This window comes from Oxyura jamaicensis, chromosome 8 (assembly GCF_011077185.1).
Source record: "Oxyura jamaicensis isolate SHBP4307 breed ruddy duck chromosome 8, BPBGC_Ojam_1.0, whole genome shotgun sequence".
NCBI lineage: Eukaryota > Metazoa > Chordata > Aves > Anseriformes > Anatidae > Oxyura > Oxyura jamaicensis.
Window position 1 is genome coordinate 8,459,868 of NC_048900.1, and position 23,250 is coordinate 8,483,117.

The following is a 23,250-nucleotide window of genomic DNA, read 5'->3' on the forward strand; positions in this document are numbered from 1 at the left end:
AAACTCAGCAGTTTGCCGTCTGTTCAAGAAGACTGGGTTTTATTTTTTGTATTTCCAACAACATTTTTGGCTTTGGCTTTGCTGTTTGCTTTTCTTCTCTTTTCCCCTGGAATTGGCTCTGACCAGTTTTGCTCAGCAGCATTCTTCTCCCCCAGCATGACTTTCTCCCCTCTAACCGGCGCCCCTGGTCTGGGTTTGTGCAGAAGGATGGCTTTGGCGTGCCTACTGCGGAGAGAAGCAACCGGAGCGGGAAGCGGCTGCAGCAGCATCCCCAAAGGTGCCACTGAGCACGGTGCCGGCCACCATGGTGGCGTGGCTCCGGGCTCTGGGAGCACGGGTGGGGACTACGAGCTCGGTACGTAACACAAGCGGGCAGGAGGGCTGCGTTGCTAAACAGTCCCGGTGTTTTGAACGAGTCAATCGTGCTTCATCCTCCGTACTGCCTCCAGCGGGGAGCAGACGGGCTGCCTCGCAGCCGTCCCGGCACATGGCCACCTCTGCCCTATGGCTGCGTGGCTGCTGGGCATCCCCGGGGGCTCCTGGTAGCTGCTCTTCTGCAGGGGAGGAAGGAGACTGTGGGAGGAGATGTCGGGCCTTCCGAGCGTCCAAAGCACTGGGGCAGGTGTTTAGCAACACTCCTGGGTGCTCCTACAGGGTGGTGTCAGGAAAGCAAAGCGGCTACGGGAGGAGTAGGTGCTGAGACAGAAGCAGTAGGGCCGCCCGCAGGGAGTGCCTCGCACAGCCAGGCCGCATTGCTACTTGATTAACTCCTGGTAAAACTCCGACCGCACGAATCTGGGCAGGGAGTCTTTCTCCATCAGGGCAAAGATCCTCTTCTGGGCCATGTCGAAGCTGCTCGGCGATGGCTCCACCAGGTTCTTCATGGTCATGGCCTTGGTGAAATGGTCAATGTTCACCTGTGATGGGACCGTGACAGGGATGGGGGCTCCACCTGTGTGAGGGGTGGGCCGTGGCATCTCCAAGCCCTCGGCCATGGCACAGCATGCCCTGCTGCCATCCCTCTCTTCTGGGAAGCATCATCCCCCAAACCCCCCATCCCCACCAGCACCATCCCCTGCCCCATGGTCACTGACCTCTTTGGGCGCCTCGGTCTGGATGAACTCCTCGTAGATCCTCTTAGCCTTCTCCGCCATCTTCACGGGGGACTTGGTCTTCTTGTAGTCCTCGCAGGCCACCCAGAACTCGGCGTTCTCCTCGCTGAACTCGGAGCGCAAGAAGCTGCGGAAGCTGGCGAGCCCGTCTGTGGGGGGCCGGGCACCGCTGAGCGCCGGGGGGGCCCCGAGTCCCCGCTGAGCCCCGGGGGGACCCCAGCAATGGGGGGACGTGGCCACGGGAGGGGGGGGACTTACAGGGGTTTTGCAGGAGCTTCTCCAGGGAGTCACGCCACTGCAGAGCCTCCTCCGGGGATGGCCTGGAGGGGGTAAAGAAAGCCCGGGTAGATGGGCTCACCGTGCAGCGGGCAGGCATTCCCTTAAAAACAGGGAGGGATGGAGGGAAGAGCTTTGGAGGCTGCAGAACTGGGCTGGTGGGTCACCGGGAGCTTTGATGCTCCGTTTCGGGACAAGGTGGGGTGACAGCGAGTCGGGGCAGAGGGATGGTGTAAGAGCTGCTGGGGCAGCAGCTCAGATGCCCAGGCTTGTGGTGAGGCTGGGCTGGGGGTACCTGGGTGAGGCTGTTGCCTACATCCAGGACACTGTTCTGCTTTTAGATTTAAGCTACATTTTTTTAAGGCTTATTTTGCCTCCTGACACACTTTCTCCATCCCTCAAACTGCTAACCCTGCGGAACAAACCAGCAGCCTCTCCAGCTACTCCCCTGCTTTGCTGTGTTACAGCCGTGGGATGCTGGAGAACAGGGGCTCGGGGTGAAAGCAGCAAGGTGGGAACAGCCTCAGCATGCCCTGGGGCCATGTCCCAGCTCGGGGACACGCTGCGGCCCCAGAGCCACCCGCCCCGCCTCGCTGGCACCTCTGTGCCGCGGCGGATGACTCAGAGAAATCCGAGTGCCTCACGCCTCCGGCAAAACCTCTATCAGATGAACGTGAAATCTCATCAAGCACAAATTGAGTTTCCATCAGAAAGCTGGTTTCCACACAGCCCGGCACGTCTTGACCTGCGTGGCGCTGAGCCCGCAGCCAGCGCGTGCACCGCGAGGAGCCCACCGCGTGCCGCCGAGCCCCCACTCACTTCTGGGCCTTGGCCGGCTTCTCCGGCTTCTCTGGGTAGGGGACGATGAAGTCGATGGCCGAGTCGGGCTTCTGGAGGAGTGTGCCCAGCTTAGTCTTGATCTCCTTGGCCCTGCGGGGGTGAGTGGAGGCAGGTCAGGCGTGGGGACGGGCGGGGGGCACACAGACACTGGGGCAGCACAGCATGCCCATTCCGCGAGGCGCCGTGCCAGGCACAAAGCCATGCAATTAATTACACGCCGACAAATGGGCCCTAATGCTGTAAAGGAGCCTGTCTGAGGCATTTTGAGCCAGGCGCTCAGAATTAGCGGCAGCTCTTGAGCTTGATCTCAGCGCTTTGTCCCCATCTGTGGCCGGGATAATCGCATCACCCGAGCTGGCTGCTGTGCAAATGATTCAGGGGGTGTCTGTGCAGCTTCTGCAGCGCTGAGCCCAGACAAAAGGAGAGAGCAGCCTGCCTGGTGCCCCCCCGGTGCTGCGCCCACCCGCCAGCCCTGCAACACCAACCTGTGCGCCCACCAAAACGCAGGGCAGCGCTCCCTGCCTCGTCCCTGCCGGCCCCAGCCCTCCCAGGCACTCACACCTGGGGGCTCCCTCCTTTCTAGCCATTTTTGTAAGGACTATAACTTTTTTTTTCTCTTGCTCCTTCAGTGGGGAGGGTCCTGCAGACCCGGAGCCCCCAGGTGCTGCTCTAGAGCCCCAGCACGGCGCGGTGACGGAGGCCACGCTGCAGCTCCCCAGCTCAGGGCTCGCTGCGCTTCTCTCGGCTGTTTATTTTCACATGCCCTCTGTGTAAGATTGTTCCCTTGCTATGTCTGCTCTTTCACTGCCATTCCTCTTATTCATTTATTTTTCCCTGCCTGCACAGCTCTCTCAGTGTTTTGCCCGCCAGGCTCCGTGGGTGAATGCTGGGGACCTGGCACGGGCTCTGCTCCTGCCGCCGCTGCAGGCACCTGCCTCCGACAGAGCCTCCGTGGAGCCCGGGAACCCAACTGATTTCTCAGAAAATGTCAGCGGCTGCAGGGACAGCTTCCGTTCCTCGTGCTTCCAAGAAAGCTTGGATCTTGCCTGGGAGGAGCAGGACCCTGGGTGAAGGGTGATGAGGTCCCCACGCTCCCCGCACCGAGGTGTCCCCGGTGCAGAGATGCTGCCATGCACGGCTCATCCCGGTCTCTCTAATAAATAAATGGGATGTGGCCTCTGGCTAACCAGCGGGCACTGCTATGTCACGAAGGGGGGAGCAGGACCAGCAGTCTGTCCCTGCGGAGCAGGACACGGTGACACCACTGTCCCTCTGCAGACCGACCCGTGCTCAAGGTAGGGATACACCCAAGGGTGGCTTCGCACAGCCGCAGGTGCTTCCCTGGGGGACATTTAGACCTTGTTCAAAATCTTGCCATCAAATTCCTGCCCTGTGACTTATGGCCAACATCTGTTGGGCTCTCGGGGTGCTAACGAGCCTGGCTGGCCCTGAGCAGCCCCAGCTGAGCCCCATGCCTGAGCTCCATTTAGGCTCAGCCCTGGAGACACCTCCTTCCCCAGGTTGGGTCCTGGGGGGCTCATCTCCAGCCTGGCGGACCTGGGAGCTGTGTCCTGTCCCTGGGCAGCCCTGGCCCTACTTTGTGCCTGGGCTGTTGATGAACCACCAGCGGCTGCTCCCCACAGGTCCCTGCTGATGTGGGGACAGGAGCGGGAACCTCCCCACCCTGAGTACGTCCTGGGCCCAGTGGTATGTGGGAAGGTCCAGAAACGAGGAAGATCCTCAAAGGGAGGAAAGAAAGGCTGAGCGCTCACAGGAGAGCCAGACTATTTAAAGACACCATCCTGGAGTCCTCAAGCAGATGTCTTGTAAGTTTTTGGGAAGGCTGAACAGCAGGGTAAAAAAAGGCAGCTATAAACAAACAGGAATTCTCCCCAAATCCCAGAGTCGCGTCCACGTGAGAAGAATCAAGGCGGCCATAAACCATGCAAGGTTAAGTGTGAAAACAAATGGGAGCCAGCCAAGAAAAAGTCTGAGAAACAGCTTCCAAAAGACATTAAGAGAAAATATGGGCTCTGTCAAACATATCAGGAGCAAGATGCTAGCCAGGAGAGGCTCGAGCTTAGAAAACAAAACAAAGAAGCTATAGCTGAGGAACTGCAGCTCTTAGTTTGAATCCCGGCAGAAAAACCTCCAGGGCTGTTTGCACGGGGAAACCTTTGTTGGGATGGGATCTGCCTCAAATCCCAGCGTTGCAGGAGGGGCTGGGAGGGAGTGCAGGTCCCCCTGCCCCACCGTGGCCACCCAGGAGACTTCATGGGAGCGGGGAAGGAGAAGCTGGCGTGTAACGTCCCTGTGAAAGCTTTCCTGGGATGTAACCTCCCTTGGGAGGGGGGGAAGGCCCTGGGGAGACTCGGGGAGCTGCCGAGCTGCATGGCTGATGCCTGCAGGAGCGTGTCAGCAGCAGCCGGCGCGGTGGACGCATGGACAAATATGGAATGCTGGCGAGGAGGCAGCCGGCGGCAGGAGGAGGCTCCCGGCGGCCCCCTCCGCGGGGCACGTGCCCTGGGGGGGCTGGAGGGCCCCGAAGACCCTCGGCGAGACCTGCCCCGGGGCTCTGCAAACCCCGGGAGGCTGCGGGAGGAGAGGCTGCCCTGTGGAGGATGATGGTGTGGGGAAGGTAGGAGCACGTGAGGCCTGGTTCCTGCTGAGGCTGGGCCCGCGGGGGGTGAGCTGTATCCTGCACAGGGCAGGTGCAAGGCCTGAGAAGCCCCTGTGAGGGCAGGGGGAGGGGGTCCTGCTCTGCCCATGCCCACAGCCCTGTGGTACCTGCTCCCCCCGGTCAGGTTGGCCTGGACCCAGGGGAGCAGTAGGGTCCCACGTTACCCCTCGTGCCTTGACGGCTGTCAGCCTGCTGAGGGGCAGCATCAGACCCCCGTGGCAGAGGGTTTGCCCATGAAGAGGGGTTCTCGTGAGACCTGGCTCCCATCTAAAAGTCAGCACTAAGCATCTGCAGTGCCAAGAAATCCCCGTGTTGAAAAGTTTCACCAGCATTCCTCCTCCGGCAGAGCCCCCGCTGCCTCAGGGATGCCCCAGCCTCCCGCAGCAGCCCCCGCGCTGCTTCCAGCAGTGCCCACGGAGAGCCCCCGGCTTCCCAGAGCCCCGGCCCCCTGAGGAGCCTTTCCTCCTGCACCAGCGCCACAGAGATGGGTGCTGAGGGCAATGCAGGCAATGAAAGAGGATTTTGAGGCACTTCAGAGCTAGGGCTGTGCTTGCTGCAGACAGACAGCTGCTTCCCTGTCATTCCCCCATTGCAGGTTGCAAACCCGAGACCCGCGGCAGAGCGATGCAGCGCAGGTGGGGGAGGTTTCCAAAGCAGAGAGGAGAGTTCAGGATGACGGCATCACGGCTCATCCCACCAGCTCCAAGCCACCCTCAGCATCCCCCCGAGCAGCCCCATCCCGTCCCATCACTCCCGGTAAGCAACACCCGTCCCTCGCTGCCAGCAGCCCGGCACCGCGGGGCTGACAGCTCTCACCTCTCCAGGCACGTGTGGGGCAGCGCGGCCAGCCCTTTGCACATCTTGGCACGCTGTGGCTTCCTCGGCTGCAAGAAAAGGGCGAGCGACGGCTGCGGCTCGGTCTGTGGCCCGGCTCCCCCTGCGCTGGCTTTATAGCGCCGGCAGCTGGACCCCCGCCAGCCCCCCCAGCGCCGTCCCGCCGCAGCTGGCCCCGGCCGCCTCGGGCTCTTGTTTTCTCCTCTCGCGGCTCACGGGGGGAAATGCGTGTGCCCGGGGTGAGGCCGGGTGACGGCAGCGCGAGGGCCGAGCTGCGCTTTGGGGAGCTCCAAGGAAGCCGCACGGTTTCCTCTTGGTGGTACGTCAGGCTCCCGGTCGGGAGTTGGAAGTGGGGGGTAGAAATGCTGTGTTGAAGTGAGCTTTATTTTTTTTTTTTCTGTGAAAAATATTTTCATGAAAATCAAAGGGCTTAGGAGAAGATCTTGGTTTTGACTTAAAGGTTGTGGTTAATGCCAAAGCCTCCATGCTTTCAGCAGTGTGAGTATTGGTTGGTGGGTAACAGGTTTGCTCTAGAACCAATTTGTTTCCGTGTAAGCTTAAAAAAAAATCTTTTAACGATAACAAATGTTTCAGCTTCATCTGACAGCGATGCTTTGGTAAGGCCAGAACAGATTCCTGCCAGAACTGTGTTATTTTGGTAACCCAATTGGTTTTCCCATCTCCTTCCATACCAGTAAAGCGCCCGAGCCCCCAGCTGCCTGCGGAGGGGGGAGCAGTGCCTGAGCAAGGACCTGAGCTTGTCCTGTGCAGCGTGACAGCTTTTCTCTCGGGTCAGGTAAGTTCACTTCGGTTCCTCCCCTAAAACTGGAAACCACAGAGCCAATGTCTGCCTGTGGCCAGGGCATCCATGGCATGAGTTCCTCCCAGCCTCAGCCAGCATGGTGTAGGGGCAGTCCCAGAGGGCAAGGCTGCCAGACAAGGGGCAAATCCTGGCTCCAAGGGCCCTGGCACCAAAGTCCCTGGCTCTAAAGCTGCCCTGGTACTTGCTGCAGATGCCTTGGCCAGGTGTGATTGTGCTGAGAGCAGGGACCCACCTGCAGGGCAGTGCACACCCACTGATCACCAGTGATAACCAGCTCCGGGTCATTTCAACCCCCAGCTAGCAAGGTGTTTGTGGCTGAGCCACTAACCAGCTTCCTACAGCCCCCAGACGAAACGGCGCAACAACTCGTGCTCTAACCACTTTTGAAGCGGTGAGGGTGAGTGTGGCTGCTCCAGACATTTCCCTCCCAGCTTCCAGATCTGCCACCTGCCCTGTGTTCATGAGTGGTGTTGGGAGCATGCATCCATGAGCTTTGCTGGGTGCCCTGAGCAGCCCTTGCTGCCCACCCACTGCCCTGGGCCCCAGGGCACCAGCACCTTGGATGGCCCTGAGCCGCCCCACGCCCCAGGGCTACATCTAGGCTCATCCTGGGACACGCTTTCCTCCCCTGAGCAGTGCCAGAGCTGTGCCTGCCAGTCCCCAGGGTGGATTTTGGGCCTGTTTCATCTGATGATGGCAGGGTCATCTGTCTGGGGACAGCCCAGGGCCCCTTTGCCAGCAGCTGGGCTGTGGGACTTGAGCCCTGCGGGGTGTGCTGCGCTGTGCCACTCGCCTGCAGGTGACATTGCCACCCAGCTGGGTCTGGGGGGAGCGTGGCAGGCGGGGGCAAGGCGGTTCTCACAGCTCCCCAGCCAGGAGGGCATCGGGGCCATGAGAGCCGCACGGGAAGCCTTGCGCCCGGCTGCGGAGCCATGGGGACGGGGGTTGTTTTTTCCTCATTAATCTCCAGTAATAAAGCCAGCGTCAGAAATCCCAGGGGAGCTGGGATCTGTGGGATCAGGCGGTCTGTGTGGACGTCGTCCAGCAGACGCCAAGCAACCTTGAGTTCTCTCCTTCCAGCTGCAGCCCAGAGCACAGCTCCCACTGTGCCAACCTCCTCCTGCTCACAGGGGTGTGGGGGCCCTGCCCTGAATGTTTTGGGGGGGGGGGTCTGAGCACCGAGGGGTGCCCCTGAGCACCCATCTCTGCTCCTGCAGTCCTGGGTGGGCGAGGAGGGGCTGGGGAGATGCTGCACGGTGCCCATCTGCTGAGCAAAACCAAGGGTTGCACAGAAATAGCTCTGGCATTTTCTGCAGACCTTTGTCTAGGAATAAATGTTTGTTTTGTCCGTTTCAAGGCTTTATAGTGCTAAGAAAATATTTCCAATCAGAAATGTACAGACCTTCCTTTTCTTCCCACGACAGCTTGATTTCTTTAAGAGTCCTTTAGGGAGAGCTTTGTGGAAACCCAAGTGCACCCTGAGGACCAGACCGCCTTATGTACACAGCGGCTGATTTCCTCAAGAAGCAGCAAAGGTTTGTGCTTCCTCACTGCCCCCTCAAAAGACATGCGGAATCTCCCATTGCACCATATTTATCCCGGTTTCTGTTATTTCAAGACTTTATTACCCTTTCTAGCAACTTGCCTTTTATAGAACGCCATCTTATTGCTTTGCAGCTTCCTGGTTCCCACTGGAACTTTTTGAAAATTAGCATCACATTTAACTACTTTGACTTTTTAATGGAAGGATCACTGTTGTTCTCACCCAATTCAGTGTTTTCCAGTGAGTGCTCCTTCTGGCACTAGCATTTTTCTTTTTTTAACTATGTGCTCTAAAAATGTAGTTAAAAATCATTCTTCCCCCAGTGCTTTAGGACAGTCATACAAACACGTTCCCTGAAGGAATGATGCTAGTGTGAGCCTGTTTGCTACATAGGCTAATACAAGTAACTGATTAAGCTCTCCTGTGATGGCTCCTTCATATAAGCTGATCGTGTCCTGTCCCCCGGGGCTCTCTGGAGAGTTTTTTGCTTCTCACGCAGTCGTGATTAATTCTTATACCTTCAGAATGCCTTTCTCAAACCTCCTGGGGCCTGTCTTTTACTTGTAACTTTCCAGAGCTTGTGTTCTTTATTTTTACTCTCATCCGTTTGCGGTCTTCACTTCTTTGAAAGTCTTGTCACCTCAAGTGTTCATTTATACTTGCCTGTTTAAGCACAGCATCTTTTCTTAAAACCTCTGAGCACTGGTGAGCAGTTAAGCCAATGCAACCCCATCCTTCACGTTTAAACAGCCTTCCTGCTGCATAACCCTCAACACCGCTCGGATGCTTGTGTGCTATTCCTGGCCAGCCCATCTCACATTTCCCTTTGCAAATTATTACTCTCCAGGTATCCCTTTTGCTCTCACAAGCCTAGTCTGACCAGGAATTATTGCTCAGTGGCCTTACATTTGTTAAAACATGAGCTAAGCTAGGCGTTATTCTGGTGCAGCCCTCAGCATCCCGCCCCTTCTTCCTGCCATGCCCCCGAGGTACCAGCCTGCCGATCTGAAAACTTGTGCGGGGGGATGGAGACCAGGGACCTCAGCTCCCTCCCGCTCTCCCCATCCAAGTCACTGACACACGAGCCATGGGGAGGTCGAAGAGGAGAAAACCCTGGAAAGCTGCGCTGCCTGGGGTGCTGGGACTGCGGCCAGCAGGGAACGCGGGAGTCACGTAAGGCCCTGTCCCAGCTGCGGAGCCACCGCGGTCCTTGACCCCGCGGGAGGCCTGAGAACGGCTGCAGTGGCAGGAGCTGGGGCATGGCGCAGCCCCCTGCGAGGCAGGGGGGTCCCTGGGCAGCCCCTATGGCCCCGGCTCCTTCACCCTGACAGCAGAGCATGAGGACACCCTGCCCTCCTCCCTCCCTCCTCTGTGCTCCAGCCCGCCTGTGCTCCCGGAGGTGTCACCCCAAGGTGCACTCTGTGAGCTGACCCAGCAGGGCTGGCAATGTGCAGGTGCAATTTCAACACGGGGCTGGCTCAAACAGACGGGTCACAGGATTTTATTTGAGGCCTCGGTTCAGAGAAGTCTTTGAGTTGTGCAACTCTTACCCAGCTTTGCATCCCAGGGTCGGGAAGCAGAGCACCGTTTCTCCTCGCCCACCAGCATTTGGCAGAACGGGCTGCCTCGTGAAGCACACCTCCGGCTCCCCGACACCCATGCAAACGCCCCGCTGCTCTCCCACGCACTCATCCTTGGCCCAGAAGAGCACCTGGAAGGTGAGCTGAGCACTTCTTGCCCACCCCTTTTGCCCTACGTGCCCAGCTGTGGCTGTGCCTTTCCCAGCTGATGGATGGCCTTGTTCTCCAGCACCTCCACCTTCCCCCCGCCCGGCTGCAGCACGCTGGCCACCATTGCCCTCGCCACTGTTTCCACGGGCACCGAGTAAGCGGTGGGGAAGAGCCAGGCCACGGCTCCCAGAACGCGCTGGGTGATCCACTCCATGGGGCGGAACTCCTGGCGCGTGCACAGCAGCACCCTGTGGGGCGAGGAGACACGGGGTCAGGCTGCGAAGCCAGAGACCGACGTCCCCCGCTGTGCTGCAGCACCCAGCAGGGCTTAAACACCTGCACGGGGCCTGAGGGGCTTCTGCCGGGTCCTGAAACGTGACTGGGCTGGGACACCGAACTTCCTTCCCTGTGGTGCTGCCAAAGCCAGGATGCTGGTTCTCCCAGGTAGGGTACGGGGGAAATCAACCCCCCAGCGTAACCTCGGAGTGAGGTTAAGCTTTTCCTGGTGTCCCCCAACCTCTGCTTTCAACTCAAGCCTCTCCTGTCACGGGGTATGACGTGAGCTTTGGGAAGGGCTGTGGGGAACGGCAGTGCTCGCTCCCTGCTGCGGTGGGGAAGGGGTGTAGGCTTGCACCGGGGGCTTTCCCTGCTTTCTTCCCCAGCCCCCTCCTGTATGCTGCCTGTCACGGTGCCCTGCACCAGAGCCCCGTGCCTCCCCCTGCCAGAGGCCGGAGTGCTGCTCCCATCATACTCACGCTGGCCGGAGAATGGTGCAGCGATCAAAGCCAACGGCCCGGACCAGCTTCTCCACTTCTCCCTGTCGCAGGAGGGACAAAACGAACCGAGGGTGACCACAAACACCACCTCTCCCACCCCGTGAACACCTCGGTGCTCAGCCCTGCAGCACCTCAGTCCGCCGTGAGTATCACCTGACGGATGGTCGGTGTGTGCTTGGAAGGTGTGTAATCCTCCTGACGGCTCCGGAGAGGAGGGTTACGGGGGAGAGGGCACGGGGTGCCCAAAGAGGCAGGAGACCGGCTACGTGTGGCCGTGGGCAAGGGTCGCTCCTCTGCCAGCGTGACAAACCCAGGGCCGCAAACGTCCCCCAGGAGAGGAGCTTCTCAGAGGGCAGGAAAGGAAGAGCCACAGCCGACTGCCCAAAATGCAAAACATTTTGCCAAGACGCCAACTGCTGAGCTGGAGGGCAGGGCGGCTCTTCGGAGGGACCACCGCAGGGTGGGTCAGCGGGGACCCCAAAAACGTCAGTAACGATAACAGCGAGGCCAGGCGCTGCCTGGACAGAGGGCAGCTCTCCAGGAGAAGGAATTGCTGGAGCCGTGCCTGAAGGACAGCTGAGCACCGGTCGGCAGCGCACCCTTGCAGCTAGGATGTAAACTACAAGGGGGGCTGGCGGGGTGCAGGGACGTGGGGACGCAGCATCTGGACTCTGCCCAGCCTGGGCATGGCCAGCAAGGGGACACTGCCAGGCAGGAGCGAGTCCTGCAGGTGTTGGGGACGTATGGGGAAGAAGACTTCTGTGATGGATTCGGTGCAGCCCAGGCAGCCCACAGGGCTGCTGTCCCTGGGTAGCCCGGCTCTTGGTGGCCCCCACCCTGAGGCTCCTGATGGCTGTGCAGCCACCACTGCTTGGAGCAGAGGTGGGAGGGGGGCTCCAGTGGGCCTGTCTTGCCCAGACCTTTCTGGTGGCTCTCAGAGGTTCTCAGGATGCTGTGTGCAGGGCGTTTGCTGGTTAGGATGCTGCAGGTGACACTGCTGTCCTGCCAGCCCCATCCCCTGACCTCCCTGTTCCCAGCATCAGGACCCTGGGGCCATTTGAACCTTCTTCCACCTCAGCCCTGGCTTTGTTCCCAAGTGTCCTGGCACTTCAGGCCCCCTGGGCTTCAGGAGCCCGCCCCGGCTTCCCCCCTCACCTTCACCCGCAGGTAGAGGAAGCGGCTGTGCTCATTGGCGCCCTGCGAGGACTGCAGGACAAAGTGTTTGCAGCCCCCTGCCCATGCCAGCTCTGCTGCCTGCGCCACGTAGTCCCGGTCCACACGGACGAAGCCATCCTACGGCAGAGCAGGAGAGCAGGCTCAGCGCAGATGGGGGCCCCCCACCGCTCCCCCAGCCCTGGGGCAGGGCTGCCCAGGGAGACCACCCCACCGAGCAGCACCCGTGGCCACCCAGGAGCAGCAGTGCCCGCAGCGTGTGCCCCGTGACCAAGCAGGGGGGTGCTCGGTGCCCCCCCGGGGCAGCCAGAGGGACGGGTGCCCTACTCACCGTGCCCGCCTTGCTCCGGGTGGTGCCCAGGCAGCAGAAGCCCACGTCGTGGCCCCGGAAGGCGGCAGCGTGCTCGCTCAGCCGCTCAAAGTCCACCACCACCTGCTCCTGCGGGGACAACACCGGGCTCGGGGGGGGGAGGACTGGCACCTCCAGCACCCCCCTGCCACCCCCGTCCCCACCGCACCACGGCCGTGCCGCTCTCCTCGGCCAGGCTCAGGCGGCGCCGCCCGATCACCGTCACCCTGGCGAAGAGCCGCCGTGCCTGCAGCTCCCGCAGCAGCGCCCGGCCCGTCGCCCCCGAGGCCCCCAGCACGAAGCAGGATCCGGCCCCGCTGCCGCCGCTCGCCGCCGCCATGGCGGAGGGTTGTGCTGCCGGTGCTTTCCCCGCCCGGCTGTCCTCAGTGCTCCTCCCCGCTGCCATGGACGGTGTGCTGCTGGGATCCCGGCCTGCAAAGTGCTGGCTGTTCACGTTCGTGTCACGCTTGGCAGAAAGTGCCCCACAGGCTGGCCCCACTCGGGTCTCCGTGCCCCCCCTGTGAGATAGGGCCATGCAGAGCAGTCACAGGAAGGATGCTCGGAGGGGTCTGTGACCCGCCGGGCTTCAAACCCCTCAAAAACCATGGGGTTTGGTGCACACTGCCAAGTGGGGCGCTCTGCCAAGCTCGTGGTGGCAAGGGGCAGCCGTGTCCCCAGGGCAGGAGGTGAATCAACCCCCCGGGGGCTGGCTCAGGACTGTCCGTGGGGCTCACACCTCAGCGGTGACGGCAGCGCTGACCGGCCGTGCCTTTCCGGGCACAGACAGCTCCAAGGGGCCCCGGGGTGCCCGATCCCGTTTGTCCTGATTCCTGGAGAGGGAGGTGTGGAGGCCTGAATGGCTCCTTTCGGGATCAGCCCAGCAATTTTCCAGCCCGCCGCATCAGCTGAGCGCTCTCCTCAGCGAGCACTGAGCCTGAATCCCCGCAGCATGTGCCACGTGCGGGACATGACGTGCGTCATGAGTGTCGCCCGGTTAATGGCCAGCATCCCGCTCAGCCTGCCAGTCGCAGCCTGCACCCCCCGCTGTGTGCCCCGTCCAGCAGGCTGCACCCGCTGCCGCCGGCAAACCCAGGTGGGAGCGGAGGGGGAGGATGAAATACACCGGGGCTGGGGGAAAACGGGGCACCGCAGCCCCAGGCTGGGCGAGGAGCACGGGGAGCTGGGCGAGGGGAGCTGTGGGTGTGGGCAGGGGTAGTTGGGTGGGGTACGGGCACGTGGGGGGTGGCTCTGGGTGTGCGTGGATGTGGCTTGCTTGAGAGCAGGAGGGAAATTGTATGGCACGGGCTATGGACAGTGATGGGGCTGTCACCCCAGCTCACGGTGCTGCTTCTCCTCCAGGCAGGTCTTGGTGGTGCCGGCCTGGTGCCGGGGCGCCCGTGCTCCCCGCGGCATGGATGCGTGGTGCCGGCACAGCGCGGCGTTCGACTGCACGCCCCAGCCAGCTGCCTGCTGCCCCGACTGGATGGCAGGGCTGCCCGACGCCCTGCCCCTCTCCCACCTCTCCATCCCTGGCACCCACGACTCCCTCAGCCTGTTCGGCGGCCGGCGCCTGCGGTGCCAGAGCTGGGGCCTGGAGGCCCAGCTGGCGGCTGGTGTGCGCTTCTTGGACGTGCGCTGCAAGCTGGAGCGGGGCGAGCTCCGCGTCTACCACCTCTGCACCTTCCAGCGGGCCAGCCTGCGGGGCGTCCTGCGCCGCACCCTGCGCTTCCTCCGCGCCCACCCCGGCGAGGCCGTGCTCATGCGCATCAAGGAGGAGCTGCCCTTCTTCTCCCGGCCTGGCTTTGCCGCCCGGCTCCAGCGCTGCTTGCTGGAGGAGGGACGGGGCCGCCTGTGGTGCCGCGAGGAGGTGCCCACGCTGGGCCAGGTGCGGGGCAAGATCGTGGTGCTGGAGGCGCTGGAGCAGGCGGTGCTGGGCATCCCCTACGAGCAGCTGAGCATCAGCGATGCCTGGAACGTGCTCTCGCTGGAGAGAAAATGGGCCCGAGCGCGGCGACACCTGGAGGCGGCGGCCAGCGGGGACCCCACCAAGATGCACCTCACCTTCTGCTCCGGCAACGGGCTCTTCACCTGCCCCGAGGAGGTGGCCCGCTTCGTCAACCCCCGCTGCTACCGGCACCTGCGGCGCCGGTCGGGGCAGGCGGTGCGCTGGGGGGTGGTCATCATGGACTTCCCCGGGGCAGGCCTCCTCCGGCTCATCGTGGAGAGCAACGCCCCGTGGGCGAGCGGGCGCGTCACGGCAGAACGCGGCACCCCCACGGCACCCCGGCGGCGGAGGGCACGGGCGCTGCGGGCAGCACCGCTGGGGCCGGTGTCCCCCGTGCCGCTGCCAGCCCCACGCGTCTGCCGAACGATGTCGGCGCCCTTGGGGAAGAAGAGTGGCCGTAGCTCCCGTGTGGCACCGCGAAGCTTTCGTGCGGCGGCTGTGTGACAGCGCTGGGGCCGGGTCGGAGGCGGGCAGCCCCCAGCTGCCCCGGTGCATCGCGTCCCACCAGGAGCCAGGTACGGTCTCGGAGTGGGGGGAGTGAAGCCCGGCGTGGGTCTGGCTCTGTGAAGTCCCCAGCAGAGCAGCAGGGATGGGGTGGAGGGGGAAGATCCTGCCCTGCCTCCCCTTGGGACCGGTGAATTCACCTGGATGTGCCCTGCGGCACAGCCCTTGCCCTTTCCATGAATAATAAAAAGAAGATAGGAAATCATTTCCTATGTTTCCTTGCCATTTCCCAGCAGAAAAGTGCAAAATAGCATGGAAAAGCCCCTTTGCTTTTCCTGCTTAGCAGAAAAAGAGCCCATAGCCCTCTGTCCACTGCCAAAGCACAGCGAAAATTGGTGTTTGCAGCCATCTTGCTCTTAAACCACAGCTGTGGGAGGCTGTGGGAAGGAGGAATTAATTTCAAAAGTGACAACAAAGTGTTGGGAACATCCTTCCCCTCGTTTTTTTAGGTGTTGTTATTTGTTTTTCTTGCAGGGGCTTGCCCCCAAAGTCAGGACTGTTAGAAAGGCAACTTCAGCCAACCCTGCAACAAATGGCGGGGCGAGAAGGCAGGAGAAATGTCCCCGTCACTCTGCTCGTCCTGCAGGCACCCAGGGACAGCAGCGAGGAAAGGAGAAGAGGAGAGGAGAGCTTTCCAAGGAGCAAGGAAGGAGGGTGCCGGCAGGGGAGGGCTCGGACCTCCCCTCCCGTGAACCTGGGCCAGTTACAGCGAGGTGTCCCGTGCAGAAGGGGTTTTTCCATGGCTGGTACATTGGGCACACACGGAGAGCTGGTAGGACAGAGCAAAAGGGAGTAAACCCCCACGCACCTGCAGAAAATAACCCAGCGATTTAAGTGCTGACCGGGGAGCTGCCGGACGCCCAAGCTACATGGAGCAGAAAGAGAACCAAGGCCTGTCTGGTGCAGAAAGCATCAAACCGCTGACTGCGTTCAACAAGGAGGGGTCAGAAAGCGCAAGGCAGGGTGCTCGCCCAGGACTGGTGAGAAGAGGAAGGCTCATCCCCGGCCTGCCAAAAGGTGAAGAACACGCTCAAGGATGCTTCTGTGTCAGGGAAAAATAGAGCTGGCCTCGCTGTGTGTGCAAGGGTGCCTCAGGATTTCCTGGCGGGAGGAGAGGACATTGTTTGCTCCGCAGGACACGAGGCTCTCACTGCTGAGTGCGTTCATCCGTTCCCCCTGGGTGGCTCTGCCCGGGAGCTGCCGGGGCCGAGGAGCGAGGGGATGGGGCCAGATGTGAGGGAGGGGAAGGGGCAGAGAGGGCCAAAAACACGCTGGGGGTGATGGGTGGGGGAACCCACCTCTGGGCTTGCCCTGTTAGATGTGGGAAGACTGAAATCATTCACTGCATTAAAACAGACTGTCCAGACACGTGTCAAAAGCACTGGTGATGTCCGGGGTGGCAAGAGCCGGGCAGGGTGCGGGCACAGCTGCTGCAGCCCCCAGGTCATGGCACAGTCGGGGAGGACGGGGGGGACAGGATGCCCTGGGCTCCATGCACGCACCCCGCACCCCAGTGGGCAGCACCACTTGTTTACTCTGCACCGCGCCAGCAGCACGATAACCTTGGCGTTGTCTACACCCCCGGCATCCTGTTTGGCAAACCCTTATCTGTGCCAGGCACCAGGGAGCCAGCCTGCAGGGGTGCGCGGGTGGCAGCGATGTCCAGCCAAAAACTCTCCATCACCCGGGCCGCAGGGAGGCTGAGAGCTCTGCCGCAGCGGGGGTCAAAGAAATGGCTCTGAGGGGTCAGCAGGCGATGGGACCTGGAGGGGTGGGCAGGGGTGCTTGTCCCAAACCCCTCTGACCCCTCAGATGGAGTTGTCACGCCTCGTGGGTGCCCAGGGACATCTTGGGGACAAGCCTATCCTTCTGGCCCAGCTCCTCCTCGCTACCCTCTCACCCCGCGCTGGTCGGGGTGGCACTTGGATAAACATGTTTTCCTGTGGCCATACTGTTCTCGCTTTCAAGCCGTGAGAAAGATTTTATCGGGTGCTGCTTTCCCACGGGGCTGCGGGCCTGGCATCGTGCTGGAGGGCCCACCGAGGCAAGGTGCACCCAGGGGCATCTTGCAGCTCAGGACCCCCCCTTTGGGACAAAAAGCACCCCCGGGGGCTGCAGGGGTCCCCAGGAAGGTGCCCGTGGTATCGCCGGCAGCAGCCGGGCTGTGTCAGGGTGAGTCGGTTCCTCTGCGGTTTGCTGGGGAACATTGCGCAAGGAGGGCAATGGGCCGGGCCGTCTGGGGACCAGGGCCTCTGCCACAAACAAGGGCAGCGTGTGCCTGCTTGGGGAGCTCCTCCCGAGTGCAGGAGAGAGCCCTGCTCAGCTCCGTGATGCCAGGGGGGGCCCTCAGGACCCCCGGAGAGGAGCACGTGCCCCACAGCGTGTTGATGCCTTCCTAGGAGGCAGCCTTGGGAGCCACCTGAGATGTGAAAGGGGGTTTTCCAGCTCCCAGAAGAGCTGTGGAGCTGATTGTGGTCATTGCTTCCCCCTGCCACACGTACCCCTCCCCACTACCTGCAAAGCAGCCCTACGTACATGGCCATGTCCTGCCCGCGGCAGCCTCTGGGTCTCAGCCACCTCACTTCTGTTTTTACAACACCGGAGACTATCTGTACTTACAGAAATAAAGGTGGGAATATTTCTTTTCTACTGCTCTGCCCTACGGTGTCCTGTCCCAGCAGAAGTGCAACCAGCAGGAGCACAACCTGCTTTCCTCCTGTCCTCCCCTGGGGCTGAGCACCCACCAGCACACCTCTGACTGCTCCTGCCCTGGCGCAGCAGCGGCAGCTCCCATCCTGCCCAGGGGACCTCGGCTTTCCGAGGCGTCCCCCTGCCCTGGCAGCCACCCCTTGGCCTCTCTGCCCATCCCCATCCCCAACCTGCTCACCCTCCGCACGGGAGCCGACCCACAGCGAGCGCTGCTGAACTCCTGCAAGTACAGGCTGAGCTGCAGCTCTTCCATAAAACGGGAAAAGTGCAGTAAAGGATTTTGCAAAGATAGTGACAAAATACAGGAACAGGGTTTCATTTACGTTGGCCAAGTATACAGTCATTGTAGCAGTTCATGGATTCTGTGGGATGGGTTCCTCCTTTTGTGTAGGGCAAGTCCCGCCGGAGCCCCGTTAATTTCTTTGGAACTGGAAAACGCTTGTGACCTGAGGGGCTCCCGCGTTGCCTTTAGCTGGAAGTGAGCAGAGCAATTCCTGCAGAAAACCCTGCCAAGACGATTTCACTTACAAGCAGAAGAGGGGTAAAAAAAAGATTTATGATGATTCAAGAAGGTGGACACAATGGGGCATTTTCCTGGAGCACTGGTGGAAGTTCATAAAGGATATTAATGGGGGAGGGGGAGCGTTCTTCTGTCCTGTTTTTGGACCTTTCTCATAAAGACTTAAAAAAGGCAGAGACAGGAAAATACATTGTGTAACTAATTGTTCTTGAGCAGTATATGAAGATTCACAGCCTGCAAATGAGAAGAGCATCCGGCGCAGGAACTGGGAGGCTGCGAGCCACGCTCCTGCTCTGCAGGAACCCCTGTGGCCACCTCTCCTCACACCTCATCCCTCCGCCGTCCTCCTGCTGCCACTGCCAGCGCAGCGTGGACATGGGGGGCCGGAGAGGTCTCAGTGGCCGTGGACCGGGGCTGGCCCCTCTGGGGGTGCCCTCCTGCACCTCCCCGGGGGCTCGGCCAAGCCCTGCTCATTGCGGTGGGCTCCTGCGACAGGTAGGTCCCCGTGGAGCCCCCGGAGGGGAGCAGGCTGCTGCGGGTGGGGAGCCCAGCGGGGGCAGGATGCGGGCTGGCAGCGGGGCTGGGTCGGGAGGGGAAGAGGCTGCGGGGAGGGAGCGAAGCTCTGCGGCTCTGCGGCTCGGAGGAAGCACAAGCACCGCTGCTTGCCCAGGGCCAGGCACGGCGGGCACCCTGCAGCACCAGCATGGTAGGTCTGCTCCTCTCCCCGGGGACAGCTCGGGGTCTGCTTGGCAGGGGAGCACCAGCATCCACCCCACAGCTGGTGCGGGTGCCCTTGGGGTACAAGAGGCTCCCGTGTCGCGGGCTGTGCGTGCTCACGCCTCTCTCCCTGGCACGCAGGGCACCGCCGCGGGACAGTGCTTCGCTGGGAGGACGGGGGCTCTTGGCTCTCGTGGCGTCTGCTACCTGGGCATCGCTGCCATCACATGGGGTAAGTGAGCCCAGCGTCACCCTGCAGAGCTGGGAAACCGGAGAAGGGCAGCAGGGTTATTTTGGGGGGCATGTCAGTCACACAGAAACCAGCGGGCTTTGCTGCCCGTAGGACATTTCCTTCGTACGCTGGCACTGCACGGAGCAAGACCCGCTGGTATCTGCTGTGTCCCCAGGGATCCTGCGTGGCTATTTTCCAAAAGACCTTTCGTGGCTCAGCTGAAGAGCAGAGTCAAATGCAGAAGTGTCAGGAGAAGGCTGAGATTTGGGTCTGCTGGGAAATCAAAAATACAAATGCACCCTGAGTGCAGCGGGCCCTGTGCCCCACAGCGTGCCCAGCTGCACGGGGCAGGAGCATCAGGGCGTGAAACCCAGGCAAACAGCACCCAGGTGGGGCTCAGCTCCAGGTGGGCAGGGAGAGGTAAGATAAGGCTGAGCACAAGGAGGATTGAGGCAGGAGAGCATGTGGAGGACAGGTGGGGTGTGGATGGGTTCCTTGGTCCTTCTTGGTTTGGGGTCAGGGTGTGCAGGGGTAGTGGGGTGGCTGCTCCGAGGGGAGGCAGGCTGCCAGGAGGTGCCTTGAGCTTCTGTCCTGAGGCCCTGAGCCTGTGGGGAGTGAGGAGCAGGGCTGCTGCTAGAGGCCACCTTTTTCTGCCTTTGGTTTTGTTTAACAAAATAAATAGTTTATTATTCCATGAGGAAAGCCAGAAAAATGTGGTGGATTTTGCATATACAAATGCATAGTAGCATTTAGCACAGTAGTGTAGTGGTCTGAGTAGATTTCTTGTTAGATTTGGGAAGCTCTAAACTTGCATTTAATTTACAAAGCCCAGACTTTTGCCTTCATAATAAAAGTTTGAGACACAGGGTACCCAGGCCGATTGCTTGGAGCAAATGCTGGCTCCCACCTTGCTTTCAGGCTTCATTCTGCAGCTGTGGTGATTCCCCCATCCAGGGAGAAGCTTTTTCAGGGCAAAAACCTTTTGATTGCATCAGGTTACGATGTGAAGTGCTGTTTATAGAAGCAGTGTTTCAGCAAAGCACCCTCTGCTTCTGGGTGTGGGTTCCAGTTAATCTGGGCTTCATCCTGCCTGGTGGGCACGAGCAGGATGTCAGCTTCACTTTTGCAAGGCTTTGTTGTGCAATACTGAGGTTTACAGGACTCTTCAGGCTGCCTCCGGCTCAGAGGAGCAGCCTGGTGTGCCAGACGCTTTTGGGTGTGGGGCACGCTTGGTCACCAGGCTGACCCTCGTGTGGAACTGTAAAGCAAATGAGGAAAAAGAATTACAAAAGCGGTACAATTCTGCACTCGTGGAAGGAAATGTCTATTAAGGAACCATCTTGATACCAGTTTTCCTCTTTGGGAGACCCCTGTGGGCAGGGGAGCCCTAGCTGTCTCCCACTTTTCTTGTCCCTGTGCCCCACCTTGGCTCCTGCTGTGCCTGGCCCACGCAGGTCTCCGTGTGCCCTCTTTGAGGCCCATTCTCACCCACACTTCTCCCTTTGTCCCCTCGTGTCCCCTTGTCCAGCTGGTCGCTGATGTCTCGGCCCTGCTGCCAGCCTGAGCTTGCCCTCATGTCCTCACCGACCCTGTCCCCAGCCCGGCTCTGGTCTTTTCTGTGGTGATCCTGGACCCTGTGCTCTCCTGCAGGCATGGTGACGCAGGTGGAGGCCTGGACGTACAGCTACAGCGACCAAGGGGTCTACTCGTGGGAGCAGGCCAGGAACTACTGCCGGACCTTCTTCACCGACCTGGTGGCCATCCAGAACAAGGAGGAGATCAGGTACCTGAACGCCACCCTGCCCTTCCACAAGCAGTACTACTGGATCGGCATCCGCAAGCAGAACAGCGTCTGGACCTGGGTGGGCACCAACAAGGCGCTGACGAAGGAGGCGGAGAACTGGGCCAAGGGGGAGCCCAACAACCGCCGCTCCAACCAGGACTGCGTGGAGATCTACATCAAGCGGCAGCAGGAGGCGGGCAAGTGGAACGACGAGCCCTGCCACAAGAAGAAGACGGCGCTGTGCTACCAAGGTGGGCGCGGGGCGGGTGGCACGGCCCCGGGGACAACTGGGGGCCGTGGCGGGGTGTCCGCTGAGCCGGCGGCTCCTGACCACGCGCTGTGTGTGTGCAGCCTCCTGCCAGGCCTCCGCCTGCCGCCCGCACGGCGAGTGCGTGGAGGTCATCGAGAGTTACCGGTGCGAGTGCCACCCCGGCTTCGAAGGGGACGACTGCAGGACCGGTGAGTGCCTGGTGGGCTCTGCTGGGGGTCAGGGTGCTCGCCCTGGGTGGCATCGAGCGGCTCAGCCTCTGCCTGCTGCAGGCTGCTGGCTATACCCCCCAAAGCTCCCCGCCTTATTGTTGAGCCCCAGCAAAGGATTTGCCGTGCCGCTAACGGGCCGGCGGCGCCGCGTCTCTCGCAGCCGTGCAGTGCCCCACGCTCGAGCCCAGAGGAGCGCGCATGACCTGCAGCCATCCCTTCGGAGACTTCCGCTACAACTCCACCTGCGACTTCGGGTGCCCGGAGGGGTTCGAACGGCAAGGTGCGGGCACGCTGCAGTGCCTGGCTTCACGGCGGTGGTCAGCGGAGACCCCCACGTGTGCAGGTAGGGAGCGCTGCGGGCTGGGGCCCTTGGAGGTGGCACCAATGCCCAGCATCGCTCGTGCAGGTCCTCCATCGCACCCTCTGCTGCTCCCCAAAGCCCCCAGCAGCCTTTGGAAGGTTCTGGGCACCTTGGGGGGGCCTCAGAGAAGAAGGACGGGGGCTGCTGTTGTGGCAGGAGGACGGGTGTGCCCTGGCAGGGCTGGGCAGCAGGGGCGAGGGGCGGTGAGATGAGGTGAGATAAGCTGGGAGGGACACGGAGGGCAGGAAGCCGCTGCGGGGGAGAAAGCCACAAAGGAGAGAGCTGCGGTCTGTCGTGCTGCAGAGACAGAGAAAGTCTTCCTGTTGGCATCTCGAGGGCTCACAGCTGCTCTCCCGGTACCCCAGAGAGGTGCTGAGCTTTCTCATGGCTGGGGTGTGTGCAGAGCCCTGCTCCACCTCCTCTGTGCCCCTGTGGCGGGTCCGTGTGTTTGCACAAGGATGGGACGAGTGGAGACCCAGAGCCAATACGGGACACAAAGGGGCACCTCCTGTATGGGGACACCCAGCAAGAAGCAGCGAGGTCATTCATGCAGAGATAACACAGCACATACACTGATATGGATACCCCCTGAGTTCCCTGGATCCTTCCTGCCAGAGGGGGAGGCAGGCTCTCTGTACGTAGGTTTTTGAGAAACAAAGTTGGCCTTGCCGTTAGTGCTGCCGACGGCGCTGTGCTCGGTGGGCCTGTGGCCCAGGGCTTTCTGCAGTTATGGGAAACGGGCACGGAGGGATGAAGTGATGGTCCGCTGGTGGCAGGGTCAGGAGCTGGCCCCGGTTTTGTGGAAGTCCCCCCGTACGCCATCCAGAAAGCCGCCCTGACCCTGCTCTCGGCTTTCCAAGTTCCCACAGTTGGTTTTCCAGAGCGCAGCTCTGTTTTTACCTGCTGGCTGTATGTATGCTGGGTTTTTATTTCCTTTTTTTTTGCAAAGAATCAGATGAGTCAGTTGTTTTCCCCTGCTGGTAATGGAGTTATGCTAGCAAGCATTGCCAGCTGGGTTTACTCCAGCACTAAGCACAGGCTTCTGCTGTGGTGGGGCTGGACATGCCCTGGGTACCACGGGGACAAGGGACAAGGTGGCTGTGTCTGTTCCATCCTCACCAGCTCTGCCTGTGTCTCATTGCAGCCGTCGCCTGCCCCGAGCTGGTAGCTCCCGAAAGCGGCCAGGTCAATTGCTCCCACCCACACGGAGCCTCCGCCTTCAGCTCCACGTGTGACTTCTCCTGCCAGGAGGGCTTCGAGGTGACGGGACCGGAGAGACTGTGGTGCACGGCTGGGGGGACCTGGTCGGGGCCTCCCCCACGCTGCAAAGGTAGAGCTGGGGTGTGTTTGGAGGGGGGCATCCTGCAGGGAAATGGGCTCTGTGTAGGACACCTGCAGTCCTTTGCCCTGGGGCTGCTGCCTGGGAGTGCTGGGGTTAAACAGGGTTCTGGCAAAATCACCTGTGTGGAGCAAAAATCCCTGTACCACCTACAGGACCCTGATGTCTGAGGAGGTGAGGCTTGCTGTCTGGAGTCAGGCTGGGGAAGGTAGATCAAAGACACACCACCATAGGTTCAGTTTGATAAGGTTAGGTAGGATTAAGGCTTAATCCCTGGATTCAGTCTCACCCATGTCCTGCCCTGAGAGCCAGCTCTCCCCTTGCAGCCATCACCTGCCCAGTGCTCAGCGCTCCAGAGCACGGAGAGATGAACTGCTCCCACCTTCATGACAACTTCAGCTTCGGTTCCGAATGTGTCTTCTCCTGCCAGCCAGGGTTTGAGCTCACAGGGCCAGAGAGCCGTG

The 23,250-nt window shown here is 61.0% G+C and overlaps 3 protein-coding genes and 2 long non-coding RNA genes across 13 annotated transcripts in view; 4 read left to right on the top strand and 1 right to left on the bottom strand.

Annotated features, from left to right (window-relative positions):
* Window positions 1-84: 84 nt before the first annotated feature.
* On the bottom strand, window positions 85-12,491 carry RGS5 (regulator of G protein signaling 5). Of its 4 annotated transcripts, none has more exons than XM_035332855.1 (8): window positions 12,306-12,491; window positions 12,119-12,226; window positions 11,770-11,907; window positions 10,594-10,655; window positions 2,208-2,318; window positions 1,371-1,432; window positions 1,095-1,261; window positions 85-917 (listed from the first exon to the last, which is right to left on the bottom strand). In XM_035332855.1, the coding sequence occupies exons 1-8, from the start codon at window positions 12,474-12,476 to the stop codon at window positions 756-758; spliced, it is 981 nt and encodes a 326-aa protein (XP_035188746.1). In that variant the 5' UTR covers window positions 12,477-12,491; the 3' UTR covers window positions 85-755. The 4 variants fall into 4 exon arrangements, with proteins under 4 accessions (XP_035188746.1, XP_035188747.1, XP_035188749.1 ...); XM_035332856.1 differs by having other exon boundaries at window positions 12,119-12,220; window positions 12,306-12,486; XM_035332858.1 differs by lacking the exons at window positions 10,594-10,655; window positions 11,770-11,907; window positions 12,119-12,226; window positions 12,306-12,491 and adding an exon at window positions 5,725-5,912 and having other exon boundaries at window positions 90-917.
* LOC118170538 lies at window positions 5,961-8,157 on the top strand. Of its 2 annotated transcripts, XR_004752764.1 has the most exons (3): window positions 5,961-6,061; window positions 6,438-6,538; window positions 7,990-8,157. It is a non-coding gene; the product is annotated as an uncharacterized LOC118170538 (long non-coding RNA). The 2 variants fall into 2 exon arrangements; XR_004752763.1 differs by lacking the exon at window positions 5,961-6,061 and having other exon boundaries at window positions 6,122-6,538.
* A 197-nt stretch (window positions 12,492-12,688) lies between the features above and the next one.
* On the top strand, window positions 12,689-15,783 carry LOC118170531 (1-phosphatidylinositol phosphodiesterase-like). 2 transcript variants are annotated; one of them, XR_004752762.1, is made up of 3 exons: window positions 12,689-13,229; window positions 13,496-14,656; window positions 15,120-15,783. XR_004752762.1 is itself a non-coding variant. In XM_035332854.1 (2 exons), the coding sequence occupies exon 2, from the start codon at window positions 13,548-13,550 to the stop codon at window positions 14,583-14,585; it is 1,038 nt and encodes a 345-aa protein (XP_035188745.1). In that variant the 5' UTR covers window positions 12,690-13,229; window positions 13,496-13,547; the 3' UTR covers window positions 14,586-15,783. The 2 variants fall into 2 exon arrangements, 1 of the variants encoding a protein (XP_035188745.1); XM_035332854.1 differs by having other exon boundaries at window positions 12,690-13,229; window positions 13,496-15,783.
* Window positions 13,377-15,923, top strand: LOC118170542. The gene is made up of 3 exons (XR_004752770.1): window positions 13,377-13,388; window positions 15,415-15,417; window positions 15,781-15,923. It is a non-coding gene; the product is annotated as an uncharacterized LOC118170542 (long non-coding RNA).
* Window positions 15,924-18,004: 2,081 nt separating this feature from the next.
* The window catches only part of LOC118170530 (E-selectin-like), a 7,864-nt gene continuing 2,618 nt past the window's right edge, over window positions 18,005-23,250 (top strand). The window contains exons 1-7 of one of the 4 annotated variants that reach the window (XM_035332852.1): window positions 18,007-18,369; window positions 18,733-18,823; window positions 20,474-20,857; window positions 20,958-21,065; window positions 21,247-21,429; window positions 22,592-22,777; window positions 23,113-23,221. In XM_035332852.1, coding sequence (XP_035188743.1) covers window positions 18,094-18,369; window positions 18,733-18,823; window positions 20,474-20,857; window positions 20,958-21,065; window positions 21,247-21,429; window positions 22,592-22,777; window positions 23,113-23,221 — 1,337 coding nt within the window. In that variant the 5' untranslated portion in view covers window positions 18,007-18,093. Of the gene's footprint in view, window positions 18,370-18,732; window positions 18,824-20,473; window positions 20,858-20,957; window positions 21,066-21,246; window positions 21,430-22,591; window positions 22,778-23,112 lie in introns of all 4 variants that reach the window. The other 3 variants (XM_035332850.1, XM_035332851.1, XM_035332853.1) reach the window with 3 other exon arrangements.